At 44.5% G+C, this 11,471-nt stretch overlaps 10 protein-coding genes across 10 annotated transcripts; 5 read left to right on the forward strand and 5 right to left on the reverse strand.

Annotated features, from left to right (window-relative positions):
* Positions 1-82: 82 nt before the first annotated feature.
* OGAPHI_001940 (uncharacterized protein) lies at positions 83-1,048 on the forward strand (the record flags this gene model as incomplete). The annotated part of the gene is made up of 1 exon (XM_046202756.1): positions 83-1,048. The coding sequence occupies one exon, from the start codon at positions 83-85 to the stop codon at positions 1,046-1,048; it is 966 nt and encodes a 321-aa protein (XP_046062600.1).
* A 44-nt stretch (positions 1,049-1,092) lies between these two features.
* Positions 1,093-3,624, reverse strand: OGAPHI_001941 (uncharacterized protein; the record flags this gene model as incomplete). Its single annotated transcript, XM_046202757.1, has 1 exon — positions 1,093-3,624. One exon carries the CDS (start codon positions 3,622-3,624, stop codon positions 1,093-1,095), a length of 2,532 nt encoding a protein of 843 aa, XP_046062601.1.
* A 193-nt stretch (positions 3,625-3,817) lies between these two features.
* On the reverse strand, positions 3,818-5,410 carry OGAPHI_001942 (uncharacterized protein; the record flags this gene model as incomplete). The annotated part of the gene is made up of 1 exon (XM_046202758.1): positions 3,818-5,410. The coding sequence occupies one exon, from the start codon at positions 5,408-5,410 to the stop codon at positions 3,818-3,820; it is 1,593 nt and encodes a 530-aa protein (XP_046062602.1).
* Positions 4,167-6,902, forward strand: OGAPHI_001943 (uncharacterized protein; the record flags this gene model as incomplete). Its single annotated transcript, XM_046202759.1, has 5 exons — positions 4,167-4,333; positions 4,432-5,134; positions 5,793-5,883; positions 6,355-6,556; positions 6,635-6,902. 5 exons carry the CDS (start codon positions 4,167-4,169, stop codon positions 6,900-6,902), a joined length of 1,431 nt encoding a protein of 476 aa, XP_046062603.1.
* Positions 5,727-6,971, reverse strand: OGAPHI_001944 (uncharacterized protein; the record flags this gene model as incomplete). The annotated part of the gene is made up of 1 exon (XM_046202760.1): positions 5,727-6,971. The coding sequence occupies one exon, from the start codon at positions 6,969-6,971 to the stop codon at positions 5,727-5,729; it is 1,245 nt and encodes a 414-aa protein (XP_046062604.1).
* OGAPHI_001945 (uncharacterized protein) lies at positions 6,953-7,423 on the forward strand (the record flags this gene model as incomplete). The annotated part of the gene is made up of 1 exon (XM_046202761.1): positions 6,953-7,423. The coding sequence occupies one exon, from the start codon at positions 6,953-6,955 to the stop codon at positions 7,421-7,423; it is 471 nt and encodes a 156-aa protein (XP_046062605.1).
* Positions 7,424-7,538: 115 nt separating this feature from the next.
* On the forward strand, positions 7,539-10,577 carry OGAPHI_001946 (uncharacterized protein; the record flags this gene model as incomplete). Its single annotated transcript, XM_046202762.1, has 1 exon — positions 7,539-10,577. One exon carries the CDS (start codon positions 7,539-7,541, stop codon positions 10,575-10,577), a length of 3,039 nt encoding a protein of 1,012 aa, XP_046062606.1.
* OGAPHI_001947 (uncharacterized protein) lies at positions 7,676-8,014 on the reverse strand (the record flags this gene model as incomplete). The annotated part of the gene is made up of 1 exon (XM_046202763.1): positions 7,676-8,014. The coding sequence occupies one exon, from the start codon at positions 8,012-8,014 to the stop codon at positions 7,676-7,678; it is 339 nt and encodes a 112-aa protein (XP_046062607.1).
* Positions 10,578-10,643: 66 nt separating the features above from the next.
* On the forward strand, positions 10,644-10,949 carry OGAPHI_001948 (uncharacterized protein; the record flags this gene model as incomplete). The annotated part of the gene is made up of 1 exon (XM_046202765.1): positions 10,644-10,949. One exon carries the CDS (start codon positions 10,644-10,646, stop codon positions 10,947-10,949), a length of 306 nt encoding a protein of 101 aa, XP_046062608.1.
* A 76-nt stretch (positions 10,950-11,025) lies between these two features.
* OGAPHI_001949 (uncharacterized protein) lies at positions 11,026-11,427 on the reverse strand (the record flags this gene model as incomplete). The annotated part of the gene is made up of 1 exon (XM_046202766.1): positions 11,026-11,427. One exon carries the CDS (start codon positions 11,425-11,427, stop codon positions 11,026-11,028), a length of 402 nt encoding a protein of 133 aa, XP_046062609.1.
* Positions 11,428-11,471: the final 44 nt, after the last annotated feature.

The raw sequence follows: 11,471 nt of genomic DNA on the forward strand, positions 1-11,471 counted from the left end.
GTGTGTTAAAACTTAATTGGTGCCAGAAAAAAACACGGGCAAATACAAAATATAAATAAATACTGCATTATCTCTTAATAATATGGTGTCTTCGTCTTCTGCCACGGAGTCGACCTACGACCAGATAGAGACAGCTAAGGACTCAATTCTTGCAGATCTTGCTACCAGATCCACAAACAAGAACCTTCTCTCTCCCCGAGTCCTCATCATTTGTGGATCAGGCCTGGGGGGAATAGGAGAAATTCTACAGGGTGAAACAGTGGCCATTGCTTACCAAACCATCCCGTATTTCAAGTCTTCCACCGTTGAGGGACACGCCGGCAAACTTTTGTTTGGCGAAATCGGCCCAAACAAGGTCCCGGTGATGTGTATGGTGGGAAGATTACATTTCTATGAAGGTTATTCTTTCGACGAGGCAACGTTCCCTGTCAGAGTCGCGGCAAGTATGGGAGCTCAAATCCTATTGGTCACCAACGCAGCAGGAGGAATCAATCCAGCGTACAAGCCAGGCGATCTTATGATCATCAGTGATCATCTCAACTTGCCGGGTGTCTCTGGATACCATCCGCTAAGAGGCCCAAATCTCGACAAGTTTGGTCCGCGATTTCTACCTCTTTCGGACGCCTATGATTTCGATCTGAGGCTGGAGTTTGTCAAGCAGGCCAAGCAGGTCTTGAAACTGTCCAGAACAATACACGAAGGCACCTACTGCTACGTTGCTGGTCCCAGCTACGAAACCAGAGCAGAAGTCAGATTTATCAGAACCATCGGCGGTGACTCCGTCGGCATGAGCACCGTTCCGGAAGTGATCGTTGCTAGACACAGCAACATGAAGGTTCTGGGTCTTAGTTTGATCACCAACGCCGGATTGGGCACTCCTCCCGTCAGTGCTCTAGAGTTCTTGGAACAAAAACAAGAAGACAGCCAAATTAAAGACCAGCAGGACGGAATGGCCAGTCACGAAGAGGTTCTGGAAAGTGCCAACAGCGCATCCAAGGATGTCAACATCCTGGTGGAGGCGTTCATCAATGCAGTGGGCTCAGTTTAAGTATCATCAATGCATTCTAATATACACGAGAAAAGAGAAAGAATTTAATGCACTTTTTTGCCGATTGCCAAAGCTGCCGCAGCCGCAGCCTTCGACTTGTCGCTCAGTTCCATCTGTTTCACTCCGTTGCTCAAACTGGCCACCGAGCCATTTTGAGAAGAGCTTCTCCTCATAATCCTGCTGCCAGATCCTGAACCTGGTCGGCTAGTTTTCTTAGCAGTACTCTTTGAAGCCTGTTTGGCAGTAGACTCGGGTGGCTCCTTGCTCTGGCGCAATAGCTCTCGAGCTTTCAGCAAAGAGTCGATCCAAGAAACAGACTCGTTCACTTTGAACCCAATTCGCACATTGGAATTGATTCCACCCCGAACCAGAGTTTTCGGGTTATACGCGCTAAGGAATATCAGCTTGTTCATGTTCATGAGTTCAAGAATCAAATATCCTTCCTTCAATTCCTCGTCAAACTCGTAATCATACATTGAAATGTTGCGGTTCGTCAGTTTCACTTCCACAATTTTGGAATAGAAGTCCATAGCCTGCAGCTGTGTTGAAGATTGGGGGTTTTGTAACTTGAAATCAGAATTGATCTCATAAATCAAAAGTCTGGCCATTGATGTGATGATAAGAATACAGCTCTTCAAATCTCTATTCAAGCTCTGGTAGTTCTCTGTAATCACCTTGTTCAAAATTGTATCATCAAGAGTTTGGCCTTGGCTGACAAACTGATTCGGCTTGTGAGTAAGCTCTGATTTGAAAATGTTGTCCAGTTTCAAAATGTACTCGTTGGCCATCAATTTGTTTGTGATCCCCTTTGGTATCTGCTTGTCAAGCAAGATAGGATTGATCATCTGTTGTTGCTGTTGTATTTGGTATTGCGTGTTTGTGAGGCTTGTGGATGATTTTAATGTACGCTTGTGGGACATCATGTTTCCGATGGCCCCAGCAGCACTTACAGCCTGGGAGCTTGGCTGTGGAAGTCCTAGTAACTCGTTGATGGAAGGTGCGCGACTCGATGATTTTTTCTCTGTCTGCTCGCCTCGTTTGGCGACGGTAACGTTCTTGGGCGAAGTGGGCACTCTTATAACAGACTCTGAAGATACACGCTTCACGGGACCTTCAGGAACGAACGGTCTATTTGTGGTATATTCTGCTGTTGTTGTTGAGAGAGGGGGTGTTCTTATCGATCCGTTCTTCTCCCCACTAGTTCCTGTTTGGATCGAGCGATAAGTATTTGTTGTTTTCAAGGAGTCGCTTGAGGGAGAGGAACTTCGAGAGATAGGTGGAGTGATTGAAGAGTTGTCAGGGTTGACAAACTGCAAACTGTTTCTTTTCTCAACAATCTCGTTCCTGTTATGGAAACCGCTCGATGGTGACTGCGATGATTTGGTGTTCTTGGCAGCTGCTGTTGCAGATGACAACGCTGTTTGATCTTTGATCAGCTGGTCTTTGACCTCCTTGTTCTTCTCTGAGAGCCTATGAGAAAGAACTTTACTCATCAGCTGCGGGTTATTTTGTGCGTTCATGATTTGACGCTTCAAAACATGTTGGGGCATCGAAGAAGTTTTGCTCGTGAGTTTTCCATTTGGAGGAACATAATACTGAGAACTTGGATTCGCAATTGGTTGTTTCGGCAGTAGTTGTGGATGCATACGTGAATTGTAAGGTTCCAACTTTGGGACCTTAGTTTTCCAAATGGAATCTGTGTTGTTCCATTCTATATTCTGAAGCCAGGGCTGTTGTTTCAAATGATCTATTGTGAGTCTTCTCTCTGGATCGAGTACCAGCAGCTTGCTGATTATGTTTTCAATTGGTGCCGGGACATAATAGTTCTTAGGGTAGCCATATTCGAGAGATATAATTTTCTCAAACGTGAGGTATTCGGTCTGCCCTTTGAATGGAGGACGTCCGACAATAAATTGATATAGGATACAGCCAAGTGCCCAAAGGTCACATTCGAACCCGCAAATATTGTACTTAAGCAGCTCTGGCGAAACGTATTCGGCTGTTCCAACAAACGAACCTGTGCGGGTGGAACTGTTGGAGTTGTCACCCTTATCGTTCACACTCTGTGAAAGATACCCTTGATTTTTCTCTTCTTCTGTGAGGATCTTGGCGGCACCAAAATCTGTAATCATAAGTTTCCATTCATGATTCAACAAAACGTTTTCAGGTTTCAAGTCTCGGTGAATTATACCCTTTGAATGAATAAACTCCACAGCATCAATCAATTGGGCAAAGTAATATTTGCTGAGCGATTCGCTCAACGAGCCCAATTTACGAATCAGACTCAAGAGCTCGCCATTCTTGGCAAAATCGATCACAAAATAGAGAGACTTGTCATCTTGGAAAGTATAATACAAAGTCACTATACCCGGATGCTTACCAAGAAAGTTGAGCGTATCTTTCTCAATGTTGACATATTTCCTTTTGTTTTCTCGATGGATGTGCGATTTCGACAAAATCTTAATGGCATACGTGCGGTGGTTGTGAATGGAGACTCCTCTAAACACTTTGGAATAAGATCCTTCTCCTATACACTCTCCGAACTGAAAATCAATGGCAGATCTCTTCCTCGCCATTGTAGATTGTTCGATGAGCTTAGAGCTGGAAATTGCGGACGATTGGGGGTTATCTCTGTTTAAAAAAAATGGCGCTTGTCCAATCCACTTTCCACTCCTTTTACAGCCTTGTCTTGTAAATACCTTCTTTGTTTTCGTGAAATATAAATTGAGTTACTATTTACCCGGTTAAAATATGACAGTCTGCCAAAGCCTATAGTCCAGCCAACAGTCTAGTCACATCGTCCATGCCGTCGTATTTGAGCTCTTCCAACTTGGTCGAAACAACTTTAATAAGGTCGGACAAATCAACAAGTTCTCCGTCCTCCTTCTCGTTTCCGGTACCAAGAACCTTCACGCGCACTTGACCCTGCGGATATTCTTCCTTGCCAAGAATCACAGCAATTGGGCACCCACTTCTCTCGGCAGCCTCGAACTGCTTACGTGGATTGGCTTTAGCTTTGTACAAGTATTCGCACTCGATTCCAGCCTTCCAAAGTTGAGATGCAACGGTCATTCTCTCCTTCAAGAACCCGTTCCATCCTTCACCACCACCAAAGGCCATGATGTACACCTGGGTGGACGAAGCTCTGATCTTGTCTGCCAATTGTGCTCTCTGCTTGATCAGCGAGAAAAGTCTCTCAACACCAAACGAAATACCAACACATGGAATAGATGGAGCCTTTTTACCCTTGGAGTTGGTTCCAAGGAACATACCAACAAGTCCGTCGTAACGTCCTCCAGCAGCAATCGATCCAACACCAACATACTCGGATGCATCCTCTTCGTCCTTCTTACTCTTCTTGGCTTTCTCTTTCTTCTCAGCAGCGTCTTCAGGTGGAGCACTTTGTTCTGTAACTGCCTCGTAAATGACACCAGTGTAGTAGTCCAGACCACGGGCCAAGGACATATCGAAGGAGATGTATTTATCCACTTCAAATGCCTCAACATAATCGGTCATGGTGGTGATCTCTTCCACACCCAGCTTGGCAGACTCGTTAGCCATCAAAACTGGGTCGCTAGACAGTTTCTGCAACACTTCTCTCAAAGAACCACTAATTTTAACGTATTCTCCGATCTTGTCAGCAACCTCCTCTGGTTGTCCCTTCTCCTCACACATTTCCTTCTTGACAGCTTCCCATGGGGATTTGTCCAACTTATCAACAGCAGAGGAGATTTTACGCACATCCTCCTCCTTGACTCCACAAACTTGAAAAATACCATCCAAAATCTTTCTGTGGTTCAACTTAATCTTGAAGTCTCTGATTCCCAGTCCGGTCAAACCAGAGACAAGAATGTTCATGATCTCTGCATCCGGAACCATGGAATCGTAGCTTCCGGCAACGTCGAAATCACATTGGTAGAACTCTCTCATTCTTCCCTTGGTCATGGCAGGTTGATCTCTTCTATAAACCTTGGCAATGTGATACCGTTTGATATTAGCGATTCCGTTCATGGCAACATATCTGGCAAATGGAACGGTCAAATCGTATCTCAAAGAAGTGAGCTCACCTCCTTGGTCTTCCAGATTGTAAATTAACTTCGAGTCTTCACCGTATTTTCCAGCGAGGATCTCTCTCAGCTCAAAAACTGGAGTATCAATGGTCACACCTCCGTGGGATTTGAAGAGCGATGTAAGCTTGCTGAAAATGGCCTCTCTGATTATCATATCTTTATCAGCCCAGTCTTTGGTTCCCTTTGGGGTTTTCAAAGTAAACTGTTGGGTTTCTTTCGCTTTCTTGGAACTAGTTGGTACCCCCTGAGCGGCCTTTGCGGCTGGGGCGCTGGTGCTAATACTCTGTGACATGACTCGACAAATTACGTTGTATCTTTTGATCGAGGAACAAATGAACATGGAGACAGAGCAGGGTGGATTTTTTCAAAAAACAGTTTGTGCTGCGCACGACCCCACGACGAAAGAATGTGTCATAGCTGGATACAGTAGCAGGAAACTGCAGCGTAGCAGGGAAGAGTTGTCTCTGGAAAGAGTTGTGGGGTCATAAGAGTTCACTCTAAAGTTGGTTAGATTGACAAATTGGGTTTTTCCCCCGAAACTCTGCATCCTTCCTCAAGACAATGTTTAATAAGTCAAGGTTATTAATTCTATTGATATATTTCGTACACTATTTAAACTTCTCTACAATGTAGTCCTCTCCGTTTTCCTGGTATTCTTCCTTGCTGATGAACAGACTATCCAGATTACCGGCAGAAGAGCTGGTAAGAACGTTCGCACCCACCCAAGAATCGAACTGTCTCTCAATGGTGTCTGGAGACAGATAGGTAATGATGGTGTAGTCTGAGATCAATCTTGCCAAATCTTGAGCGATCCTGTGCTCCAAGTTGGGAATACTGGAGAGCGAGCCGGTGAAGACAATATTTTTGAGGAGTTCCATGTACAAAGAAGCAGGTGCTTCCAGACTCTTCATGGAACTTAGAATAAGCGACGAGATACCTTCAGCATCTTGAGCGACCTTGAGTTGAGGAAGGTTTTTGGAGTATCCGGCAGGGTTAAACAATGGCTCTGCCAGTTTGTACTGCTCGATACCGATATCTTTGATGAGACGTCTATTTGGAAGCTCATAATTTCTGAACTCTATTTGCGAGTGAGACTCGTATTGTGGATAGTTGGTCTGGGGAGGAAGGTCGTTCTGTTCAGGTAGCACTGGATACAATGACGCGTGCAACAGCACGTTTTTGAACTCGGCCAAAGATGTGGATATTTGATATGTTCTAAAGGAGTCGCTCATGGAGGAGTTTTGGAATTGTCTAGGAACGAGGAACGAATCGATTGGTTCGTTAGGGAACTTGGATTGGATAAAGTCCAAAACAAACGGACTCAGGAAATCACCGCCATATTTGGTGAACTGAATACCTTTAGGAAGCACAGCACCGTTGCTAATAGGAGTCACACTAACGATGTCTTCGTCGATATCGACAACGATCGACGAAGAAGGTTTTGACACGGCAAAAGCCGTACAAAGCTGTCTTTTCAAAATCGAGAAGATTGGCACTTGTAGCTCCTCAAACGCAGTTTGACATGCCTTGATTCTGTTTTTCTTGGTGTTCCAGGCATTTTCAGTAACAACAAGCGGGATTTCGGTCGCGTTGAGTTTCAATTGCGAGTAGATCTGTGTCCATTGTTGAGAGATAGCCTCCCAGTCGTACACCAGTCCTTCACTGTACATGGTGTAGATGTTATTTTGAGGGTACGAATCGATGTCGTCTCCAAAGACGTAGTTGCCATTATCCACCGAATCCCGCGAATACACCGTCGGCATGACCACAGACGGCATGTCTAGCGACGACAAGCCCGCTTTGGTGTACGAGGAGTTGGAATCGACAATTAGCGATGGAAAGTCAAAGTCCATGGTTGTTGTTAAATTGGAGACAAGTTTTTCGCGAGAAAAAATACCAAATAATCTTTAAAGGTATGTCGCAACAGGATTACGACAGATTGAAAAAGAAGCTCAAAGACGCGCTGAACAGAAAGAAGGAGATCGACCGACAGGTTACTCGTTTGGAAGAAGATATCTTTAACAAGGAAACGGCGTATTTGTCGGAAGGCGCGCAACACGGAAACATAATTAAGGGATTCGAGAACTTTACGAAAACCACAACATCCACGTCCTCGTCGAGAGGAAAAAAGATACAGTTTACAGACGAAGACCGCATATTTTCGCTCAGTTCGGCCACCTATGTCCGGCATTTGAAGAAGATCAATAGCGGCCAGATGCAGGGCACTTTGAATCCGCTTTTAGCCCAATATGACGATGACGACGAGGAGAGCGAAGAGCTCACCCCACGCAAAAGGAGAACTTAGCTCTCAAAGAGGTGTACGAACACTTTCAGGGAATATCAATTGATTCACAATGACCTTTTCACTCGACCCGCCACCGCTTTGTAAAATATAATTTTCTGTGTATAAAAATTTGCCTATGCATTTAACACCAGACGAAATTGCTAGATTGCAAGCGCAGTCGGCTAATATCCGAAACATCTGTATTCTTGCGCATGTTGATCACGGGAAGACTACGCTATCGGACTCGTTACTTGCTTCAAATGGAATCATTTCTCAGAGATTGGCGGGCAAAGTCCGGTATCTTGATTCTAGACCAGATGAGCAGCTGAGAGGAATCACCATGGAATCGTCGGCGATTTCGCTGTATTTCAAGACTATTTCACGGGCCCAAGAGACTTCGATCGTCAACGAGTACTTGATCAACTTAATTGACTCTCCTGGCCACATTGACTTCTCTTCAGAAGTGAGCACTGCTTCGAGATTGTGTGATGGAGCAGTGGTTCTTGTTGACGTCGTGGAGGGAGTCTGTTCGCAAACGGTGACAGTTTTGAGGCAAGCTTGGGTCGATAAGCTGAGACCTGTTTTGGTTCTTAACAAGATTGACAGACTCATCACTGAACTACAGATGACTTCCTCTGAGGCATATTTGCATCTTTCCAAGATTATCGAGCAAGTCAATTCTGTGATCGGTTCGTTCTTTGTTGGAGAGAGAATGCAGGATGATCTGGTGTGGAGAGAGAAAGTTGAAAGAGGAGAGATCGAGGAGTTCTTAGAGAAAGACGATGAGGATATCTATTTTTCTCCAGAGAAGAACAATGTCATTTTTGGGTCCGCAATTGATGGATGGGGTTTCAACATTGCTCAGTTCTCTGTCATATATGAGAAAAAACTGGGAATCAAAAGAGACCTGTTACAGAAATGTTTATGGGGAGACTTCTACTTTGATCCAAAGTCCAAGAAAGTGATTCCAGCAAAAGCCCTCAAAGGCAGAAACTTCAAACCGCTGTTTGTCACTTTTGTTCTCGACAGTATCTGGCACATCTATGACACATGTTTGATTAACAGGGACACGGAGAAATTGGAGAAGATTGTCAAGTCGTTAGGAATCAAGGTGCTCCCAAGAGATCTACGTTCCAAGGATACTAAACAACTACTCAACACAATTTTCAGTCAATGGCTTCCTGTTTCAAACGCAATCTTGCTGACAGTGGTGGATAAACTGCCTTCTCCGTTGGTTTCTCAAAAGGAAAGAATCCCACACATTCTGGATGCTGCTCCAAGCTCGAAGTTGGTTGATCCAAATTTAAAGAAGGACATGATTTCCTGTGATGCCAAGGGGCTTGTCAGCTGCTATGTGTCGAAAATGATATCCGTTCCTGAAGATGAGCTCCCTCGCAACCAGAAGCAAGCTATTGGTGAGCAGGAGCTTTTTGAGCGTGGTCGTAGGGCCAGATTGGAGGCTCTTAAAGCTGCAGAGGAAGCAAAGAAGCTGGAGAAACCTAAAGAGGAAGACGAGTTTGCTGTCATCACTGCTTCGGATGAACCTGAATGGGATTTTGAGGAAGAGGAGGACGAGGATGCACCAGCAGACCTTAAAAAGGAAGTGATCATTGGGTTTGCTAGAATCTACAGTGGAACAGTTTCTGTTGGCCAAGAACTGACGGTGCTGGAACCAAGATTTGATCCGTTGCACGCAGAGAAACATACCAGCAAAGTCACGATCACAGAATTGTATCTTCTGATGGGACGTGAACTCATACCTCTGGAAGAGGCAACTGCAGGAAGTATTGTCGGAATAGGCGGTTTGGAAGGAAAGGTCCTGAAAAGTGGTACTTTGATCACACCGGGAGTGGTGGGAGTCAACTTGGCTGGTATCAATTTGAACAATCCACCGATCGTGAAGGTCGCATTGGAGCCAGTAAACCCTATCTACATGGACAAGCTGGAGCATGGCCTGGAGCTTCTAAATCAGGCTGACCCCTGCGTTCAGACCTATTTGGAGGATACTGGAGAACATATTCTTGCGACGGCCGGTGAATTGCATCTGGAAAGATGTTTGAAAGATTTGAAAGAGAGGTTTGCAGGAATTGAGATCACGGCTTCCAAGCCAGTCATTCCGTTCAGAGAGACAATTGTTGGTAATGTCGAGTTGAATCCACCAAAAGGTGAGTTTGGACGAGGAGTAGTGGATATCAAATTGGACAAGTATCATATACAACTTGAAACCAGACCACTTCCTGAAGCTGCTACAGAGTTCCTGCTCAACAATAAAGCATCCATCGCAAAACTGGCTCGTCGTGAGGTCAAGGAGGACGAGGACGAGGTGATGATTGGAAGTGTTCTAAGCAAAGAACAATTTTCTCAACAATTGAAGGATGCGTTGGAGACTGGTAACAAGTCCAAGATGAGAGACAATATTGACTGGACAGATACTCATTTGCGTGTCTGTTCGTTTGCTCCTAAGCGGATTGGCGCTAATATTCTTTTCGATACCCCAGAAAACCATCTTCGTCGGTTGTTCGAGGCAGACAACAGAGCCAAGAAGTTTGAGTATGAGGATAATATACTGCACGGATTCCAAATTGCTTGTTTCGAAGGTCCGTTGACAGCAGAGCCTACACAGGGAGTTGCAGTGTTTATCAAGAGTATCAAGCTTCTTGAAGAGCCAGTTCTCGTCAACGATGTGTCTGGTCGGTTGATTGGTTCTACCAAGGATGCTATCCACAAGGGATTCTTAGACTGGTCTCCGAGATTGATGTTGGCAATGTATTCTTGCGATATTCAGGCTTCTGCTGAAGTTCTGGGTAAAGTGTACGCTGTTATTCAACGTCGGAGAGGAACTATCATTAGCGAAGAGATGAAGGAAGGAACACCGTTCTTTACGGTTAGTGCCAAGATTCCTGTTATTGAAGCTTTCGGATTCAGCGAGGATATTAGAAAGCGGACCTCTGGTGCAGCATCACCTCAATTGGTGTTTACTGGCTTCCAAACTATAGATGAGGATCCGTTCTGGATTCCAACCACCGAGGAAGAACTTGAGGAGCTGGGGGAATTTGCTGAACGTGAGAATATTGCCAGACGTTACATGAATGATGTGAGACGGAAGAAGGGTTTGTTTGTGGACGAGAAGGTGATTCAAAATGCCGAAAAGCAGCGTACTCTTAAGAGAGACTGAAGACGTGTACGACACAAATACTTTTAATGAAAATAATACGGGTAAAAAAAGCTAGTCGTTAATAGTATGGGATTGTTTAGCAAGGAGACAGTGAAAGAGCCTCCTAATCGCTCGAAGAGAGAAAAATGCTGGGAAAGCAGGGATATTTATTTCAGATGTTTGGACCGGATTGAGGTGGAGAACCCATTTGACAAGACCAAACAAGATAAAATCAAAAAAAATTGCTCCAGTGAGGATGCGCAGTTCTCCAAAGACTGTGTGACTTCTTGGGTCAAGTATTTCAAAGAGAAACGTCCATTTGATATTAAGAAGGAGAGGATGTTGAAGCAGGCAGCCGAGGAGAATGCTGAAATCATCCCATTGAACAAGTAAGGCCTGCCTCATGTATATAAATGTGCAATGGAAATTAATGTAGATATGCGATTTGAATGTGGAAACTGGTCTCCTTTTAGGTGCTGGCTTCCTTTACCACTTGCAATAGCTCGTTAAACTTCTTTTTATTCTCGTCTACCTTGGCGTTCAATTCACTGATGCGCATCTTGTATAATCGTTCGCAGATCTCAACGACCAGCGGTTCATTTTCTTTGTAATAATCTAAACTTTTATCTGGCGTTTCTATCAATTGATTCTCCAACATGAGATTGTTGAACAACTGCAAAAACTCGGACTTGGACGGCGTCCAGCTATCACTGGACTCCATCAACGGGTTCTCTTTCAGCTTTTCCAAAACAGTTTCAACATCAAAATTCTTCCCCGACAATGAATGTAAGCAGTCAAACATCACCTGACTGATCAAGAGCAACGTCTGTGTGGTGTAACTTTCAGGATTGGTCAAATCTACCTGATCCATATGCTAACAATATAAACAATAATTTCCAATATTTTTTATTTTCC

This window comes from Ogataea philodendri (assembly GCF_020536065.1).
Source record: "Ogataea philodendri strain CBS6075 chromosome Unknown scaffold1, whole genome shotgun sequence".
Lineage (NCBI taxonomy): Eukaryota > Fungi > Ascomycota > Pichiomycetes > Pichiales > Pichiaceae > Ogataea > Ogataea philodendri.